Below are 18,414 nucleotides of genomic sequence, written 5' to 3' on the forward strand. Positions count from 1 at the left end.
GATTAGATCCATTATTATCTAGAGATAGATGCAAACCCTCCCCCTTTTTATTCTTATATGTATATTTATGTAAATAAATATTCTTTTATTTTAACTTTTGTATCTATCTCTCATTGCTTGTCTCGTTGCGTGTCTGCTCCCGATATATGCTGATAAGTGGGGGTGCGATAGCATTAAAAATAATCATCCCCTAGACATTAAACGCGCCAAACACACATCACATTTCCCCACCTGTCACAAGATTAAACAAAACTATACTGCTCATAAATGCTGTATAATAAAGTACACAAAATTGCAAGTCACAAATTTTCGTTTCATAAAACTCTTTTATCGGCCAGTCTATATTTATTTATGTCTATGGACGTGACCATTAAAAACAAAACTAAGATTTATGAGCTAGCGAAACTAAACACAGAAGACTTTCTAGAGAGAGGTCGGCTTTAGTTTCTAATTTAGAAATTTAGAAATTTTGGATAATACGACATTCGATTGTTCCCTTCATGACATTCTACAGCGTTCATCAGCATTGAGTACCTTCATGGTGGAGGCCTTTCGCTTGTGTTATTTGGTTATTTGAGAGTTACCTGCGTTTTGACTTAACAAGACAAGACGCTGCGCGGAAGTCCCTGACATTATCTATCTGTCTATCTATTCTATTCTCAAAGAAGCCTGTCTTAATTAAACCAGACATAATTTATTGGCCCCTATATAAAGATGAACAATAAATGCCAAACGAACTTCTTAGAAGAAATCAAGAGTTGAGATTACATGTAGTTATTGGGGATGCACAGGGAAATTTCCGTATTTTTTTTTAAAGTTAAAACAAAAATCTTTCTGCATGTCTTGATAGGGTAGGGCCTATGTAAAGAAATGAGTAATCATTCACATTTTATGAGTTTAATCTTTCGGGTTGCCATAGAGATGGTGGCCATCTTGAAAATAAGCAATGTTTAGGCCTACAAAAATCTTTAAATATTCTAAAGTACTATATTTTTTAAAAAATTTCCTGATAGCATCTTATAAATAGATATTTCATTGCTTTAGGATACTGACACATTTTCTTTTTTTAGAAAATGTCTAATTTCTTCAAATATTATGAATTTTCTATTTTTGACCATTATTTTAACATTCATTTTTCCCCTAGGCTGACATAATATTTTTGTTTTATTTTTATAACAACTATATAACTTATCGACAATTTGTGTTCTCTATTACTTCAGTTATACTTTCAACAAACAAATCTGTCAACGTAACATTGTCTCTAGGTTCAAGAGATCCACTAGTCTAGATTTTTTATAGCCAAAGAAAACCTTAGCAAGTCCCTTCCCTCTCTTTCACAGTGTTTGTTTTGCGGTAAATTGTAATTTAACTTTTTTATTTTTGTAATGGCGGTATTGAATCTAGACTATGTAGGTTACATAAACATATTTATCTTTTATTTAAAAACAACGACATGCACCTTTAGCTGACAATGTCTACTCCAAGCTGCCAAGCTGCCAAAAGATAACGCATTTCGGTCTAAAGCTAACATAAGCGTAAAAGTCAACAAGCCAGATAAGATCGAATTAGAAGATTATACTGTTGTGCCACATATTTTTAATTGTGTTTTTTTTTACTGACACGATTACTAATGCCAGGTCCAAAATAACATGCTCTGGTTGCAGACGTCTTAAGCAGAATCTTCATAGATCGTTTTTGATATTCAATATAAAATAAAACAAAGTTAAAACTTATCATAGCAGCCAGATTTATAGATCTAAATCTATATTTTTCAACTTTCAACACTGTGTACGGCAGTGCTGAACAACTGAAGAGAACATCACACTATTTTTACTTGGCACTGTCTGCAAAAGAGCTCACAGCTCAGCAGCAAAAAGCTGGTCAGAAAAGAAGAATATCTTTCAATGCTGTATTCGAGTTGTTTTGCATGAAATTCAGTTTATTAGTAGCACTGACCTATAGATTTGTTTGCAACGCAAACGTCTTACGTTATCTCACTTCGCTAGGCCATCAGATGATGAACTCGTTGGGAAGCTTTTTGAGACACCAAAAAAAAGCTACCTATTATAGTTATCTGCCATTGATGGCATATGAGTGCTAATAACAAACGTCCATTCAGATGAACCGTTAAATTTCACTTAAGTTTCCCATTCAGACTAATCGGTCTATAGGGCAGATAATGTAAGGGGCCATCTGTTTTTGTGGACAACGGTTAACGAGAAGGATGCCAAGTGGCCAGCATAATGACCAATCGCCTTTACTTTCCCCCAACTTAAGTCATGTACCGTTAAAGGTGGGTGTACTCAGCCCCTCTCCCCCCCCCCCGTTAAAAATTAAAGAAGCTCAAAATACCAGTCTCACAGAGATTCGAATCCAGAACCCCAGGTTCGAAAGTCAAGCACTTAACCACTCAGCAACCACTGACTGGTCTTGTAATATGCGCTTTCGGCTTTTGTTCAATGTTCTAGGATTTGAACCCTACCCCACCGCCATCCCCTGTCGTCCTGTGGAGGTCTGGGCTTGGAAGTAAATTAACTTCAAGTCTGAAGGAATATGCGAAACGTGTAAATCAATATCAAGCTTACAGCCTATATGGGTAATCGGTATGCAGTGGCGTTGCTAGGGTGAGGGAGGAGGGGGAGAATTCAAAAATCCCCCCCAAATGAGTGTTTTGTTTACATTTAATATTATGTATTACGCGAAATGCAGGGGCCCCCAAAGAAATCAAGCCCTCCGGGCCCCCAAATGATGGAAAATTCCTAGCTACGCCCCTGTCGGTATGGACGCCGGAAAAGCTTAAACACTATTGAGCAACAATGGCTTGTTTAGGAAAACAACTTTCAAATAATTCCACAACACTGAATTTCAGTCTGCAGTGTATTGGTATGAAACATCCAAAATGACAGGGGCCCCATATTGTATAAATCTGCCTGGTTAGTTGTTTTTTTTAAATTTCATTGCATTACAAAATCTTTTCTTTATTTGTTGTTAACTCTGTGTCTCATTGGCTCCAATTAAAGTCCAAATGTATTGAATTGATTTATTTATTGTTGTAAACTCTAAGACAAGCCTTATTTTGTTACGCAAAATTCACTTAAAACTACTACTAAAACTTAAATATCAGCTAATTTAATGTAACTTTCCCTTTATAACATAAACGAAATTTAATGCAGGGACAAAGATTATAACAGAAGTCAATATTAACCTTAAGTATTTTTCTTTCTCTTTCTCTCTCTCTGTCTCTGTCTGTATCTCTCTCTCTCTCTCTCTCTCTCTCTTTCCTTTCTATGTATGTCTACCTACTCATAACACTGATCCAAAGAAATGACAGTATCCAAAGTATAAACAAATTGTAATGTTCCCTCATTTTCACTCCTAGTTTAACAAGGGGATGTAATCCAATAGCTTAAAACTACGAAGACCATGCCGTGACTCTATAGTCAACATTTTTCAAATACTTGTCTTTAAGACAATCCGAATGACATGAAGCTTGTATTACAGGCCCAGACGCACTGCGGCCCAAACCTACCCTCTCACGGCACAAATGGCACCATAGGAAACCGTCTTTTGCTTGTGGTGTGTGCGTGTGTGTGTGTGTGTGTGTTACGCTTGTCTTAACGTGTGTTTTTATATGTTGTAATTATCTAACCGTGACTACCTGTGAAGCCATTCACTGGCTTATGATATGTGTGTATGTAACTTTATATATGACGAGACGACCGCTGAGCTGGATTGGTCCTAGTGTAAGACACGACTCACAATCAAAAGTTAGTCTTCAAGGGACAGGGGCGGGAGCACGAAAAAATGAAACGGTCCTCCAAAGAATGGACCGCCTTTCTCTAGATATCCTGCTGAGAACAGCTGTTTCTTTGGAAAAACTGTAGGGAATTGGTTTCGTGAACTGTCACAGCGACAAAGTCAAGAGACAGAGGAGAGCTGTTATCTTCCATTGAGAATGTGTCGCTGAGTCAAACGGTTTAGTGTAAGGTGGGAGCATCTTAATCAATGTGAAGTTCTCCCCCAAACTTTGCAGCATCGTCCTTTTGATCTTCTTCTTCTCTGGTACAACTTGACTGTTTGACTATTTGATGATATATGAACTCAGCAGCGGTCACTGGCGGATCCAGGGGGAGGGGCGGTAGGGGCGATCGCCCCCCCCCCCCCTTCGGCCGACCCCCACCCCACGAAGGAGCGAGGATTAATCGTTTTCACTCTACGGCCCCCTCCCCTTTCCAGACGAAAAGTCAAATATGGCGACAGAGTTTATGTTATTGTATACGAATTTATCTTAGTTATTTTAAGAAAGATTTTGTTTTGGTAAATTTAGAATTCATATGAAATTTTTCATTATAAGAGTAACAATTGAGATAAGTTCTGAATCCAAATAGTATTTTCCTGATCATCTTTTTCAACCTTTACTCATACTGATATTTTTTTGTTGTATTAAAAAAAATTTGGGACAATAACTCACAATTTATGCTTCAATCCTAAAACTGTAAAATATTTAGAGTAAAATCTAATAGGTTCACTTTGAATTATAGTTCTGTAACAAAACAAAGTTACAAACATGCCCTATTGAACAAAATGTATCACTTACAAATGAGCTTTTTTTAAAATATTATTTTTCGAAAAGATGTTTTTTCGGCGGCATTCCTCAAAGTCTTAATCTAAATCTGTGAAGTATCTTATTCTTTTCTTCTTATCGGTTGTATTTGCGATGTAGTAAGAGCCTGTAAAATCATATTAGAATATTTTTCAAGTAAAACATTAATCTAAAGGTCCTATCTTAATAGGATGAATAATGAGCTGTAGATGTCAGGAGAATGCGTTTCTGCAGTGAAGAATGAAAGAAAACGATTTTGGCTTCGCCCCGATCCCTACTGGGGGGGGGGGGGGGGGCTTACAGTGCTCCCCCAGACCCTCTAGCTGTCTGGGGAAAGAAGAAAGGCCTAAACAAGGCATTTTTTTTTCGAATATTTTTTTTTTTCCGGCGGCGATCTTCAAAGCCTTAATCTAAATATTTGGAGTATCTTATTTCGTCTGAATTTGCAATGTAGTAAGGGTCTATAAATTCATAGAATATTTTTCAAGTAAAACATAATTCAAAAAAACTTATTTTTGAATAAGATGAGTAATGAGTTGTAGATGTCAGGAGAATGCGTTTCTGTAGTGAAGAATGCAAGAAAACGATTTTGGCGTCGGGGCTTAGGGTTAGGGTTTCTTGGGCGTTAGGGTTACGATTTGGAAAAAAATCGTCCTCCCCCCCCCCCCACACACACTCCAAAGTTCTGGATCCGATAGTGGCAGCGGTTACATAGTTAACCTTTTTTCGAGCTGGTCTGTTTATCCGAGGTCTGAACACAACCTAGGTACATTAACTACATCATTATTTCGGATGTGTAGTTTTGCTTTACTGTCATGGCTGCCTGATCGTATGGCATGCGCACTGGACTATCGTTAGGTCATCTCGACGCCCCCCCCCCCACGCACCAAAAAAAAAAAAAAAGCTAGAAATGTGAAGTTCTATTATATCTCCATCGTCCTTGATTTAGTATGAATGAAAATATCACAAAGCCATAACATTCTGTATTGTTTATCAAATACTGTTTTAAAAAGGCGTAATTGAAGCTTTTTAGTACTGTATAGTAAATAGACCTAGGTCTGGGGGTATCACTTTGAGGGGTTCTCAATTTATGTCTGTATTGACAAATGAGAGATAAACTAAAAGACATTGATCAACGAACAAATCAATCAGACTTCGACAATGAAACCACTGAAAACTAAGGTATACAAGTCAGAGGAACAGTGAGGGGGGGGGGGCATAGTGCCCCGGGCGCCACCTTCATATGGGGGCGCCACACACAGAGAGAGGCGCCAACCTTTTTTTGTAGATACTTTAGTTAGGTAATAGATCTACATTCTAAGGATATTTGATTTGTATTATATTATTATAAAATACTTTTTACTTATAAGCATATATTTCTAAGTGATGTTTATGGAAAGTGGGGGCGGGGAGAATGCCAATCATGTTTCTTGCCCAGGGGGGCACGTTGTGCTCACTACGCCTCTGATACAAGTATTACATATCGTTCGTCTTTACTTGGTTCACCAAGATGTTCACTTTAATATCCTGTTTCAATGTTACAATCATTTCACTAACAGTATTATACACGGGACAGAAAAAAAGAGAAGAATATAGTGTTACAAATGACCAGTGACAGGAAGAGGTTAACGTGTGACCCCGACGAGATAACACAGCAGCGGGTGTTCCCTGGAATGTACATGTATAAACAGACACAGGATGTGACGTGTCCTTACATGTTATTCCAAAAGGTACTAGCAATGTCCAGTGACAGATAGAGGTCACAACTTGTGACCCCGGCAAGATGACACTACGGCCAGTGTTTTCTGGAATCTACGCGTATAAACAAAGACAGGATGTGACGTTTCCTCACGTGTTATTCCAGAAGATACTAGCCGTGTTTGTGCAACTTTGGACAAGCGATTAGGGACTCTATATAAGCCAGAGAGTTAATGTGAAAGTCAGTCGTATGGAGTCGTGAGTTAGCCGTTACAGTCGATACAGACGATGTAAGACGTGTGCGGCTCTGTGGAAGAGAAATGTGTACGACTCGATGCAAGTTAACTAGGGTAGAGTTAACTGGAGTGGACTACTGTCGTTAAAGTCTATACAGCGAACTACAGTGGACTTGAGCCGTTACAGTCGATACAGTCGATGTAAGACGTGTGCGGCTCTGATTCGATAGACTTGAGTACGACTTGGTTCAGCTTTGGGAGACCTGGAGCGACACTGGGAAGTGTGTCGTTGGTCTGTTCTGTGGAATACGGCTCCTGGAAAGTTGAGAAGAGATGAATTGCAACGAAGTGAAGAGATGAATTGCAACGAAGTATAACTAACTGTAAACTGACAGATATTGTACAGTCTTCTACGCTACATGTTACAGTAACGAATTGTTAGAGTTAATAGTCATTAAAGTTATATGAAACTGAAAGTTTAGTCGTCAAGTTCTTTGCTGTGTTTTTATTTGTGTGCCAACTAATACATCTAGCCAGAAAATTCAGAAATACGTAACAATACTAACACACGCGAGGGTCACGTATTTATATTCCAGTTAAGCTAAGCTGGAAGCCTGCCAATTGAGGTGGCATAGACCATATCCACATGATTGTACTTTTTTTTAAACTAAAAGTAGGCCTACTACAGAATGTGCACTAGCTGTATTACTAAGGTTTTATCAAGTCTTTTAAAAAGTTTGTACACGTTATTTCTCCCATACTCAATCTCGGATCAAGCTGAAATTTCGCACAATTATTTCTTTTACCTGACAAAACAAGAATCAATAAAAAACAACAACAATTAGTTGATTTACTATTGTTAATTAATTTTTTTTTTTGTTTTGTATCTTGAACAAGGGAAAGAAATTTTCCTTGACTGAAAAAGTGGTATAAGTTGAATTAGCCCCCTTTATTGTTTAGTAACTTTTAATAACAATAGGTTTTATTTACATAAGCTGTTACCGTATTGGCTTAATGAGGTCTTAGATTTCGAGTTCAAATTCAGGTCTCTCACTTTTTATTTATATAAATACATTTCAAAAGTGACTACCCCCTTCTTTCTCCCCCGTATTGCTAAAAGCATGCAATTGTACGCTAAACAAAAACAATTGGTAAAAAATATTTCTCATCGCACATATTTATTATTAGACTACATATATCGCAAATTTAATCACATGACTCATTGATACAACTACGTTCCATAAAACCTTTTTTTTTAAGTATGTTATTGTATTTTTATTGTTTGTAAGTATTTTGTTTCAATATCGATTATATTTTATCAGTTTTCTCGTATGACTTGTTATGCTCTCCTTCACCGATCTAAAATGAAATTAATCCTTCTGTCTGAAAGGGTTCCAAATAGATACTAATTCAATAGGCCAGAAGATTTTTACAGGGGTTCATGCCCTAAGTATCACAATGGAGTCTTGTTCTCAGAAGTAATATCTGATAAAGTAATACCCAACTGTATGCCTGAGATCAGTGCTAGATTTACCTTTAGATAACTCAGGGACAGCTTAGGGCGCCCACTATTTGAGGACCGTCATAAAGGTTCAATGGGTATTTTGGTTTTGAAGAAAGAGCAAACAAAAAAATGTGCATGGTGTTTTAAACGGTTCCATATCAATTGTTCGCGCGTCAATTGTTCGCGTGTCAATTGTTCGCATGTCAATGGCCTCATACTTTAAATCAATGAAAGATCAATAATTCAGAATAATAAACAAACTTTAACATAAACATAAACATAAACATAAAATCACAATGTAAGATACTATATATAGGCCAATATTTTAATTAACATTAGAATGAATATCAATCATAACATTAAAGTAAACACTCAACACTCATCACAATATTTGACTATCCATTTTCAAGAAAGAGCGATTGAAAAATAAAATAAAGTGAAACATAGTCGTACTTCCACCACACCTTCACACTTCTATCTCTCAAAAGATTCCCACTACTTGTACTTCATCATCATCATCATCAAACTCCATTAGAGTGAGGGCTTGAGAGGCTCAAATCCTCTCTTGCAAAAGCCCTGGACCCTGCTGTCTTGCGTAGTGCATAAATGTCGCCATACAGGTCGAGAATTTTTGGTTTCCCAGACCTGTCGGGACGGAGATCAGCAAGTCTGGGGCAGTCAAACAGAATATGAGGCACGGTTTCCTCTTCTTCCCCGCAGCGTGGGAACGGTGAATCAAAAAGTGTACCTCACCTTGGCCTTTCATCATTCTACAAGACATATTTATATATAAATATTTAATTGGGGATGAAGTGACCGGGGGATGAAATGACCAGGGGATGAAATGACCGAGGGATGAAGTGACCGGAAATGAAGTGACCGGGGATGAAATGAATCTCCACCCTGGGACGAAAGCCCTCTTTCGTCTATAAGGGAACATATTGAAAACATAAAAAGAAAATCTGACTACAGACCAACAGAGCTCAAGGAAATAGTGAACTGTTTCCTACAAACCAATTACCCTAGCAATCAGTGGATCAGAGTTTACACGGATGGCTCATCCCATAAAGCCACCCCAAATGGAGAAGCTGGAATACTCATCGATAGCCAACTGGAGAGCTCTCTGACAGTCACAGAGCAGAAAAGGAAGCACTAGCACTAGCTGCTACCATGATAGCAAATCATCCAAGTTCCCCACACAGTCAGATTGTCTTTCTAACCGATGCGAAAACAACCATCCAAAGCTTGCAAAACTCTGATTCCTCTTATATTAAAAACCTCAGAACAGCACTTACAAAGCTCAACAACAACAGCAAAAAAAAAATGTTATTCAATGGATACCAGCTCATATACAACTAGAAGGAAATGAGAAGGCTGACACACTCGCCTAGAGTGGGAGAACTAACTCACAAATAAACTCTGCACTCTATCCAGAAGAATTGAAGAAATTAATTGTAAATAAAATAAATGAGAAATGGACGAGCTCTCATCCCAATCACAAGAAAGATGGCGCTTACTATAAGCTATCCCGATAAGACAACGTCTAATCTTTCGACTCAGGACCGGACACAACAGAATGCGACAACACATGTACCTGAAGCTCAAAATTGGAACCAGTGAAATCTGCCCATGTGGAGTATCACCAGAGAATGCCGACCACGTCCTCCAAAACTGCTCTCTTTACCAAGAGGCCCGTATAAGACATTGTCCCCAAATCACCCCAATAGAAAGATAACTTTATGGAGAGCTCCCTGATTTGGAAACCACTGCGCAGTTCATCTCATGTATTAGTCTAGTCATCTGAATACTCGAACATAACAATGAGAATAAAGAAGAAGAAGAATTGGTTTTCCTGGCTAGCACAGGCAACCCATTCCATGCTCTAATAGCACTAGGGAAGAAGGAGCATTTGTAAAAATTTGTCCTAGCATATGGAATGAGGAATAGGCCTATGTGCTTTTATCTTTGTGTCTTTCTGAGTATTTCCGCATTTAGGCCTTATTCATCGAAGAGAACATTTTGCGCACCTTCTTCTAAGTCTAGATCTAAATGCCAACCATTGGAATATTATAAGTGTAGTCGATTTATTTATTTATATATTTGTCAGTTGTCAACCAATATTTTTCTCGATGGTGGGGGAGATGGGGCGGGATAACGGGATAATGAATGTTCATTTGCTTAAAAATCTAACATTCGTAAGGTATTAAGAGCAAAATAATCGCTCTATCAGTTTTACAAAGGAGGTTATATGTCTTATGTTTTAAAAAGTATTTTAAAATGTTTTTCTTGTTTTTTTTATGTATTGTAAGGTCTGTTTCGTTATATCAAGTCAGGGAATTGAAACAATTTTATATAGATCAGTGAATATGTCCTACATAAGTTTTTATTTAGACAAGAGTGACAGCCCTTATCTAAACCTACCAAAACATCCGGATTTACAAATTTGTTGTTCTGTTATGTTGACCGTCTTGACACTTAGAGAAGCTAATACTAAAATATGAATAACATTCTTGATCTACACTCTATAGATAGATCTAGATTAGATCGGACGATTAGTAAACATCTCTACTATAAATAAATAGATCTAGATAGATAGTAGATCATTCATTCTATCAACTCTATGCCAGTGTCACGAGACGAGTGTGAGTGAGTATCAAATCAACACTAATTATCTAGATTCTAATACTACTAATAGTAATAGTCACTAATGTAATGACAGTGAGTCTATCACTATGATTAGTAACTTAGTTAGTTAGTATGATCTATGATAGTGATCATAGTCACACTGACATACATTATACTATTATATGATACAATGAATCTCAATATTATAATCAATTATAAATTATATCTGACATAATAATCTGATTCTGGCAAATTTATTCTGACCGGTCTATACTAATACATTACTAGATCTATAATCTATATCTAGATAGAATCTAGAATTCTGCTTGTAATATATATTAAATATTAATTACTATTACTAGATCTAGCTAATTTATCTGAATCTGATCTATTTTAAGTCTCAGTCACAGTTACTGTCTCAAATAAGTATTAAAATTACTAATTTAATTTAATTATTTACTAATACTAAATGTAGATTGTAGAATTGTAGGTAAGTAAGATCCGTTAATTATTATATAGATATATCATCTAAATAGTTTAGACAGTTAAGATCATTATAGATATATCTAATATAGTTACTTTTTGTCTTTTTGTTGATATTATATTATGATATCAAGATGATTAGAGATTCTAAAATAGATCTAGTATATAATATATCTCTATATCTAATGTCATAATGAATTAGATTAAAGTTATTATATATATTCAAATCCTGCCTGCTAGCTGTTGCACATTTAAGCTTGGTTGCAATAATATTCAATTCTAGATGATCAACCGAAACATAAAATAAAAAAAAACATTAAATTTATAAATAATAATAATAATATAAACATTGACTTCATTTGATTATTTCAAACATCTGATAAATTTAAATTTAAATAAAGTTTTGATCTATAGCGGAAAATCGACATTGTCTTCTAAGTTCTTTAAAGTTTCAATGTTTGATTGTAATAATTATGTTTAGACAATTATGTTTATGTTTAGACAATTATTTTAACATGTATATATATATATATATATATATATATATATGTCTATTTTGTTTTTGTTTTTGCAGTAAATTAAACACTTGGAGTTCAGTTTTCTTCAACGCAATCAACTTCAAACTTTGACTATGTCTAGAGGAGTTAATGAAAGGTTTAGCTGAAACATTGCTTACATAGTAAAATATTAACAATGCATTCAATTGCTTTGATTGCCTTCTTGTACTTTACACTCAACATTGAGGCCAAACCTAAAGGGTGCACTGGCCCCTCCATTCTTCGGAATAAGCCATTTGTGATAGTATGGAATCACCCAAGCACGGCATGTGAGGACAGAGGATACCATCTCAATTTCCAAGACTGGGGCATAGTCGACAACAAGAATGATAAGTTCATGGGTGAACAAATATCTCTGTTTTATAATCTTGGCTCTTTTCCTTCCTACCATGGCAATGTAACAATAAATGGAGGTATCCCACAGGTAATTATTTATTTTCTATCCGTTTTTCTCCAAATCAGCCAAATTAAAAAAAAAAAACAAAAAAAAATTAGTCTTTAATATAGTTTGTAATTGAAAATGTACATCACTAATTTACTATAAATAATGTAGAAATTAAATGACGTGACAAAATGAGACGTTTTACCAGTTCAGTGGTCCCATCGTAGTGCCTTTACGGAAATGTCCATAATTGGTAGTAGTTAAGCAAAATTATGGGTAGAAAAAAACAGGTTCCTAGTGGGTTTTACCTGGAAACCAATGCTTAATACCTCAGTATACAGGACTCGGCATTTGGAATTAAACAAAAGCCTACAGTCCAAACCAGTTGACACATCATTCCACAAGAAGGCTGCAACCAGAACTTTACCATTTGTGGGGCAGTTTCCCCATGGAGTATGGCAGTTAATTAATAGGAATATGAAGAAATTTCTCATGGTGCATGGCCTTAAGTCCTTTAAAATGGCAGGATGAGGCTGAACATTTTTTTTTTTTCAATTTTATAGGTCCCCAGATTTTTATTTTATGACTTTCAAAAGAAATTATTCTTGTTTTTCAAAAAGAAGGTCTTAAAAACAGCAACTGAAACCAAGTTTGATGAGTATAGGATGCATTGCATTTCTTTTCATATATATACAGAAATCTGAATTATATGGTGTGACGATCACACTTGCTGGGGATTATATTATCAAACTTGATAATTCAATGAAATGAAGAAAGAACTCTCTGTATTTTCTTAAAACTTCTTTAATAATACTTCTTCAACTTTCACATAAAATGACTTCTCAATTCAATAACAACTTGACTTGATACTTCATAAATAAAACTTAAAGATACATGAAATTTCACTTAGTATAACTTCAACTAATAAAACTTTAATTAATGGACCCACTAATATCACAAAACTTATAACCATTACTAAGTGAGGACCATCGCTATACAAGAACTACTACTATGCGAGGACCCTGTCTAACTGACTTTCCCCTTATTTATACTTTCTTTGATCGTACGTTCCAGAATCATGGAACCTCCTCAGATAATTATTTTAGTAACTTTGACCTTCTAGAAGCTGACGTGTGCTATTTTTTTCCTTAACCCCTTTCTTTGATTGGATACCTAAAATTAACTTGTTTATGCTGGACATTTGCACTGGTTTGATCTCGAGCTTCTAGAAACTGGTCGAAATAGGTCACAGACTCGACTCGTGACATATGGACAAATTGTATGACTTAAAAGAAAATATCTAGCAGAACTTTTAAAACATTTTGAAATAACAACCCTGAACTTGATTAAGTACTTCAACCTATCAAGTATGTGCAGGGTATTATGTTAGGGTCAAAGCTTGAAATCATTTTTCACATGAAGTCCAACTCACAATACTAATGCTGAATGCTGCTCAATTAGATATTTTTCAGAATTATTCAATTAGGTTCACAAATTATCTCCCATAAATTAATTTGAAACCTACTTTGAGCATCTGTTTTAAAACCAATTTCTTGAACTGTTCTTTTGACTTTCAGATTACAGTAACATCAGCTTTTCAAAATGATCTTGATAATTATATAGGCACTTTTTTTTTTTCTTTGTCAAGAGTTAGTCAGCATATCAATGACATCGACCTGGGATTTTGGGAGTTAGATCTTATGGTTATAATACATTTTTGTCCAGGGTTGGAATCCTGGTGAAGACTGGGATTTTTAATTTTGAGATCTTTGGGAGCCTCTGATTTCACTCAGCTCTTATGGGTACCTGACATAAGTTGGGGAAAAGTAAGGGCGGTTGGTGGTTGTGCTTGCCACATGACGCCCTTGTGAGAGGTGAGAGCTGGGTTCTGAGTGAAGACCAAGGTCAATGAACAGCTCAAGGAGCCTGACTGCCCAATTGACAGAGGCACTACTCCTCCTACACCTTATATAAGTGCTGACGGGAGGTCAATGCAAGCGCTATAAAGACACCCTCAAGAGCTTTTTCAAGACATTCACTGCTGGTGAGCACTAGCTCTTGATCGCTCTTTATGGTGTGAAGCTGTGAGTGCCAGAGTCTCGAGATATGAAACAAGGAGACTGGTGGCTAACCAACAAAAAGCTGGGATAAGAAGCAAGTCTATCTACAACTGTCCAAACCTACCCATGCCTCATATGCGGCCAGCCTTTTAAAGCCAGGATTGGACTTATCAGTCATCTTCGTGTTAATAGGAAATGAATAATTTGCTCATCTTCGACCACAAAAGAGGATATATATATATATATATATATATTATAGCTTTTATATAGCCCTACTTTCATGCTTATAGCATGCTCAGAGCGCTTTTTGGTCCAATCTCATTTGTGGACCAGTGGGGGGTATCTAGGAGTTGGTTTTCCGTGCTGCCTTTAGGCGCTCAGTAAACACAACTCTGCCCGAGTTGGGTGTCGAACCTCGAGCCCCCTTCTAGGTAGCCAAGCCAAGTTCAAGCGCACTTAGCCTCTATTCTTGTGGCATTTTAAATCTTGACAGATGATCTTTTCCTTTGCAACTTCTTGTGTGACTAAAGAGGCCAATCCTTGATACACAGCTGCAGTCACAGGTTGGGCAAATGTAATCACCAGGCGCCGTTGCATTTTCACCCTTTTTTTTTACTACTGTTGTGAATGGCATCTGCAGTCTGGACCCTTCCTTTATGCTCTCTCTCTCCATGTGGATCTTTCCAGTGCCACTTTTTCCCAGCTGCTACTTTCAATTTTGAAGAGCTTCATGTCGCGCTTGCAACATCCGTAAACTGTAAAAGTGGGTGATCAGCAGCTCTCCTGCCTTCTGTTAAATCACCAAACAGAATGTCTTGTGGAATTTTTCTGGCAATCTATGATCTGGTCAATCCAGCCAAGGCATCTGCTGCTGATATATATAATACAATACTATATCTCTCTTGTGAATGGGGGAATAATTTTTCTTATCCACCAACTTCAGTAACATGTTTTTCATATTGTTGGTAGTAAATATTTTAGTTCTACTTTCTCTGTTTCACATGCAGTACTTATAACCTATGGTAATGATCACTTTATTATATACTGCTTTTTCCTTGCTTCAGTGTCAATTAGAGAAGGCAGCTGTCTAATAATGAGGCCTTTATGGCAGTGTAGGCCCCTATTTAAAAAAAAAAATCCCTTTTTAGAGATGCTTATGACATATTGTCTAGCTTATGGACTGTTATGTCTTATTGGGCTATCTCTGTGAAAAATTGTCCCTTGATTTTGTTGACTCTGTTCAGTTGATTGCATTTCTTTATCTTCTTAATGAGATTCTTTGTTGTTTGCTTGAGTTGAACTTTGAAGCTTAAACCAGGGTTATACAGGGGAGTGGAACTATTCGATTAAGCAGATTTTTTGTTTTAATGTAGACTCTACTTCTAGTCTTATTTATAATCAAGGGGCTAACAATGAATCTTTGCTTGTGACACTAAGTGTTAGATTATATTATATTTTTATTTTTTTCTGTTAATAACACTAACAAAGTTATGAACATGAATCCTTCAAGGGATGTTGTAGATAAATGGGGGAAAAAAAGGATTATTGATATTAAAAAATTTCTTTTAGAGAAATACTTAATTAAACTTGACCATTTCCCTATCACTACACCTGAAATTAATGTGAAAAACTATTCCTACTGCTCAATTCTTTTATGCTTGCTTATTAGAAGCCAGGTGCATAGTGGCTGAGTGGTAGCCAAAGCTTGGCCTCTAAACTGAGGGGTCTCGAGTTCAAATCTCATTGACGACTGGATTTTTAGGACACCGCTGAGTCTAGCCAACTTTGTGGGTACCTGACCTTAGTTTTGGAAGGTAAAGCTGGTTGGTCATTGTGCTGGCCATATGAATCCTTGTTAAACATTGGCCAGTGAAACAGATGACATTGATATCAATCTGCCTAACAGTATTTACTACAAGCCACTAACTTTTTAATTTTACAAAGCCCCAATCTTTTCTTAATTATCACTCAAATTAATATCTACTTACTACAAAAGTATATATATCTAATTGGAAAATATTTTAAGTAGCTATACTAATATTGATTTACTTTTCTTAGAATATTGTTAAGTCCTAATCCAGAATATTTTTATCTCTTTTCAATTTCTTTTTTCAGCTTGCCAATGAAACGTACCACTTGAGCAAAACTCAGAATGATATCAAGTCTACCTTGCCGAGCAGCAACTTCTCAGGACTTGCTGTGATTGACTTTGAAAATTGGCGACCCATCTTTATTCTCAATTATGATTCGTTAAGAATCTATCAGACCAAATCCTTGGAGCTGGCCAAACAGCATTTTCCTTCATACAATAACAGTCAACTGTTTCAAGTTGCAACACATGAATTTGAAGACTCTGCTAGGTAAGTTTTAAGAATAATTTATGTATTATTTTGAAGATCCTGGATTTTACAAAGCTTATATCAGATCACTCTCTTTGTTTGTTTGTTTATCTGGTATAAAGTTTGAACGTTTTTTCTCCCATGTCCTTTCTCGGATCAAGTTAAAACTTTTACACAAGTATTCATTAAACCTGACAAAAAAAACAACAATTATTTAATTAATTGTTGGGGATTAATTATTTTGTTTCATTTTTTTAAATAAGGGGAATAAATGCTACTTAATGAGAGATGTGGATATATAAATATATAAGGATTTAGTCCCCTTATTACATTTTGACACATTTTTTCTTCCACTTTCCATTCTTGGAGGAAGTTGAAATTTTGCATTATTATTCATAGTCGATAAAATAAACGAATCAATCCAAAAATTAATTATTTAGCTAATCATTTAGTACTAATTAATTAATTTTGTTGCATATAGCAGAAAGAGAGATAAACCCCATAATTTTCAGATAAAAAGCAGTACTTAGGGGTTGATTGCCTTAGATGAGCTTTGTTTTTAAAAAGTATTATTTTTATTATTGCTTGTTAATCCCACTTTTACAACAGTAATATTGGTCTCAAATCTCAAATCATAAGCTGGTCAGTTGGGACATTTTGAATAAGAAGCCTTCATTTTGAAACCTTGTAGTCTATGAGCATGTCATAAATCTGTTTCTATTTTCTGCAGTCAGTAAGCGTGTCATTGTTTCGTTTCTATGTTTTATAAGTTTTAAATGTTTGTTCAGAAGCGAAAAATGTGTCATCGTTGCCTTAACCTTCTGCTGAATGCAAAGGAATGGCAATAGGAAAGGTTCAACTCAGGAACACTGTGACCATACTCCAAAGTGGATGCCACTTGACCAGTCAGCAAAGCTGTTTATTATTTATTTATTTTTCCCTATCCAATAGAGCTCTTCTAGGCTATTCATTGCCCTGTATTTTTGAATGAAAGAAAATCATTTTGAAAGCCTCAGTTTAAAAACTGAGCTTGTATCCATTTTGGAACCTTGTGCTGTCAGGGCATATGGAAGACTTAGCAATACTGATGTTGTGAACTTGACAGGTACAGTTTGCAAATTAAAAGATTAAAACAGGAATTCATTTTTTTCTAATTATTAACAATGCATTATAGTGGAAAAAATCTTATACATGGAATTAGTAGTCAAAATTATCTTACTATCCCAGAAGACTAAAAAAGTATTAAAAGGATACAAGATGGTATTTCATTTAACAATCATTGTCACCCATGCTTTTAAAAAGCAATTATGGTAAAATCCACCCAGATATCCCCCTCCCCCCATTTTCCCAACTTGTCCAGACAAGTGATAGTTCATATCATAGTGTATTGAGAAAGCCAAAAGCATGAAATAGCGCTAAACAATTGGTAAAAATTCATTGCACAGATTTATTGTTGTTGGTTTAGATCTATTACAAATTTAATTACATGACTGATCCAAACTAATTGATACAATAACACTTCCTGTAAGCCTTATTTTTTAAACAAGTATTTTTTAAAATGTTTTTCTTGTTTATATATCGTGTTGTATATTTTATGTATAAAAAATAATGGTCTCATTTTAGATCAGTTCTTGGCAAGACTCTGAGTCTAGCAACAATGCTGAGGCCTAATGGAAGCTGGGGATACTATGGATACCCAAGATGCTGGGATACATATTGTAACACTTCAACTGTACAGTTCAATGATCAGTGAGTATCTCACGTTATTGTATTGTCAAGAATTTCACTTGACTGTATAATCAGCCTTTCAAATCTGTAGTTCCTTGCTCTAACTCCATAATTATCTGATCATTTGGGACAGACAATGACACTAAATTACAAAGACACGCCAATAAGAAATGTTTTAACTAATGATGGAGATAGATTG

The 18,414-nt window shown here is 35.8% G+C and overlaps 2 protein-coding genes across 7 annotated transcripts in view; one reads left to right on the plus strand and one right to left on the minus strand.

Annotated features, from left to right (window-relative positions):
- The window catches only part of LOC106057544 (uncharacterized), a 31,247-nt gene extending 27,703 nt beyond the window's left edge, over positions 1-3,544 (minus strand). Inside the window, exon 1 of one of the 2 annotated variants that reach the window (XM_013214784.2) lies at positions 3,304-3,544. In XM_013214784.2, the coding sequence (XP_013070238.2) occupies positions 3,304-3,367 (64 nt within the window). In that variant the 5' untranslated portion in view covers positions 3,368-3,544. Of the gene's footprint in view, positions 1-3,205 lie in introns of both variants that reach the window. The other variant, XM_056033078.1, reaches the window with a different exon arrangement.
- A 6,915-nt stretch (positions 3,545-10,459) lies between these two features.
- Positions 10,460-18,414, plus strand: part of LOC106057545 (hyaluronidase conohyal-P1) — a 199,086-nt gene continuing 191,131 nt past the window's right edge. For 2 of the 5 annotated variants that reach the window (XR_008778411.1, XM_013214785.2), the window contains exons 1-4: positions 10,466-10,687; positions 11,724-12,130; positions 16,264-16,508; positions 18,111-18,236. Coding sequence is in view for 4 of the 5 variants with exons in the window: in XM_013214785.2 (XP_013070239.2) it covers positions 11,843-12,130; positions 16,264-16,508; positions 18,111-18,236 (659 nt within the window). In the remaining variant the exon portion in view is untranslated. Of the gene's footprint in view, positions 10,688-11,064; positions 11,157-11,723; positions 12,131-16,263; positions 16,509-18,110; positions 18,237-18,414 lie in introns of all 5 variants that reach the window. The other 3 variants (XM_056032320.1, XM_056032321.1, XM_056032319.1) reach the window with 3 other exon arrangements.

Source organism: Biomphalaria glabrata, chromosome 6, assembly GCF_947242115.1.
Source record: "Biomphalaria glabrata chromosome 6, xgBioGlab47.1, whole genome shotgun sequence".
Taxonomy (NCBI): domain Eukaryota; kingdom Metazoa; phylum Mollusca; class Gastropoda; family Planorbidae; genus Biomphalaria; species Biomphalaria glabrata.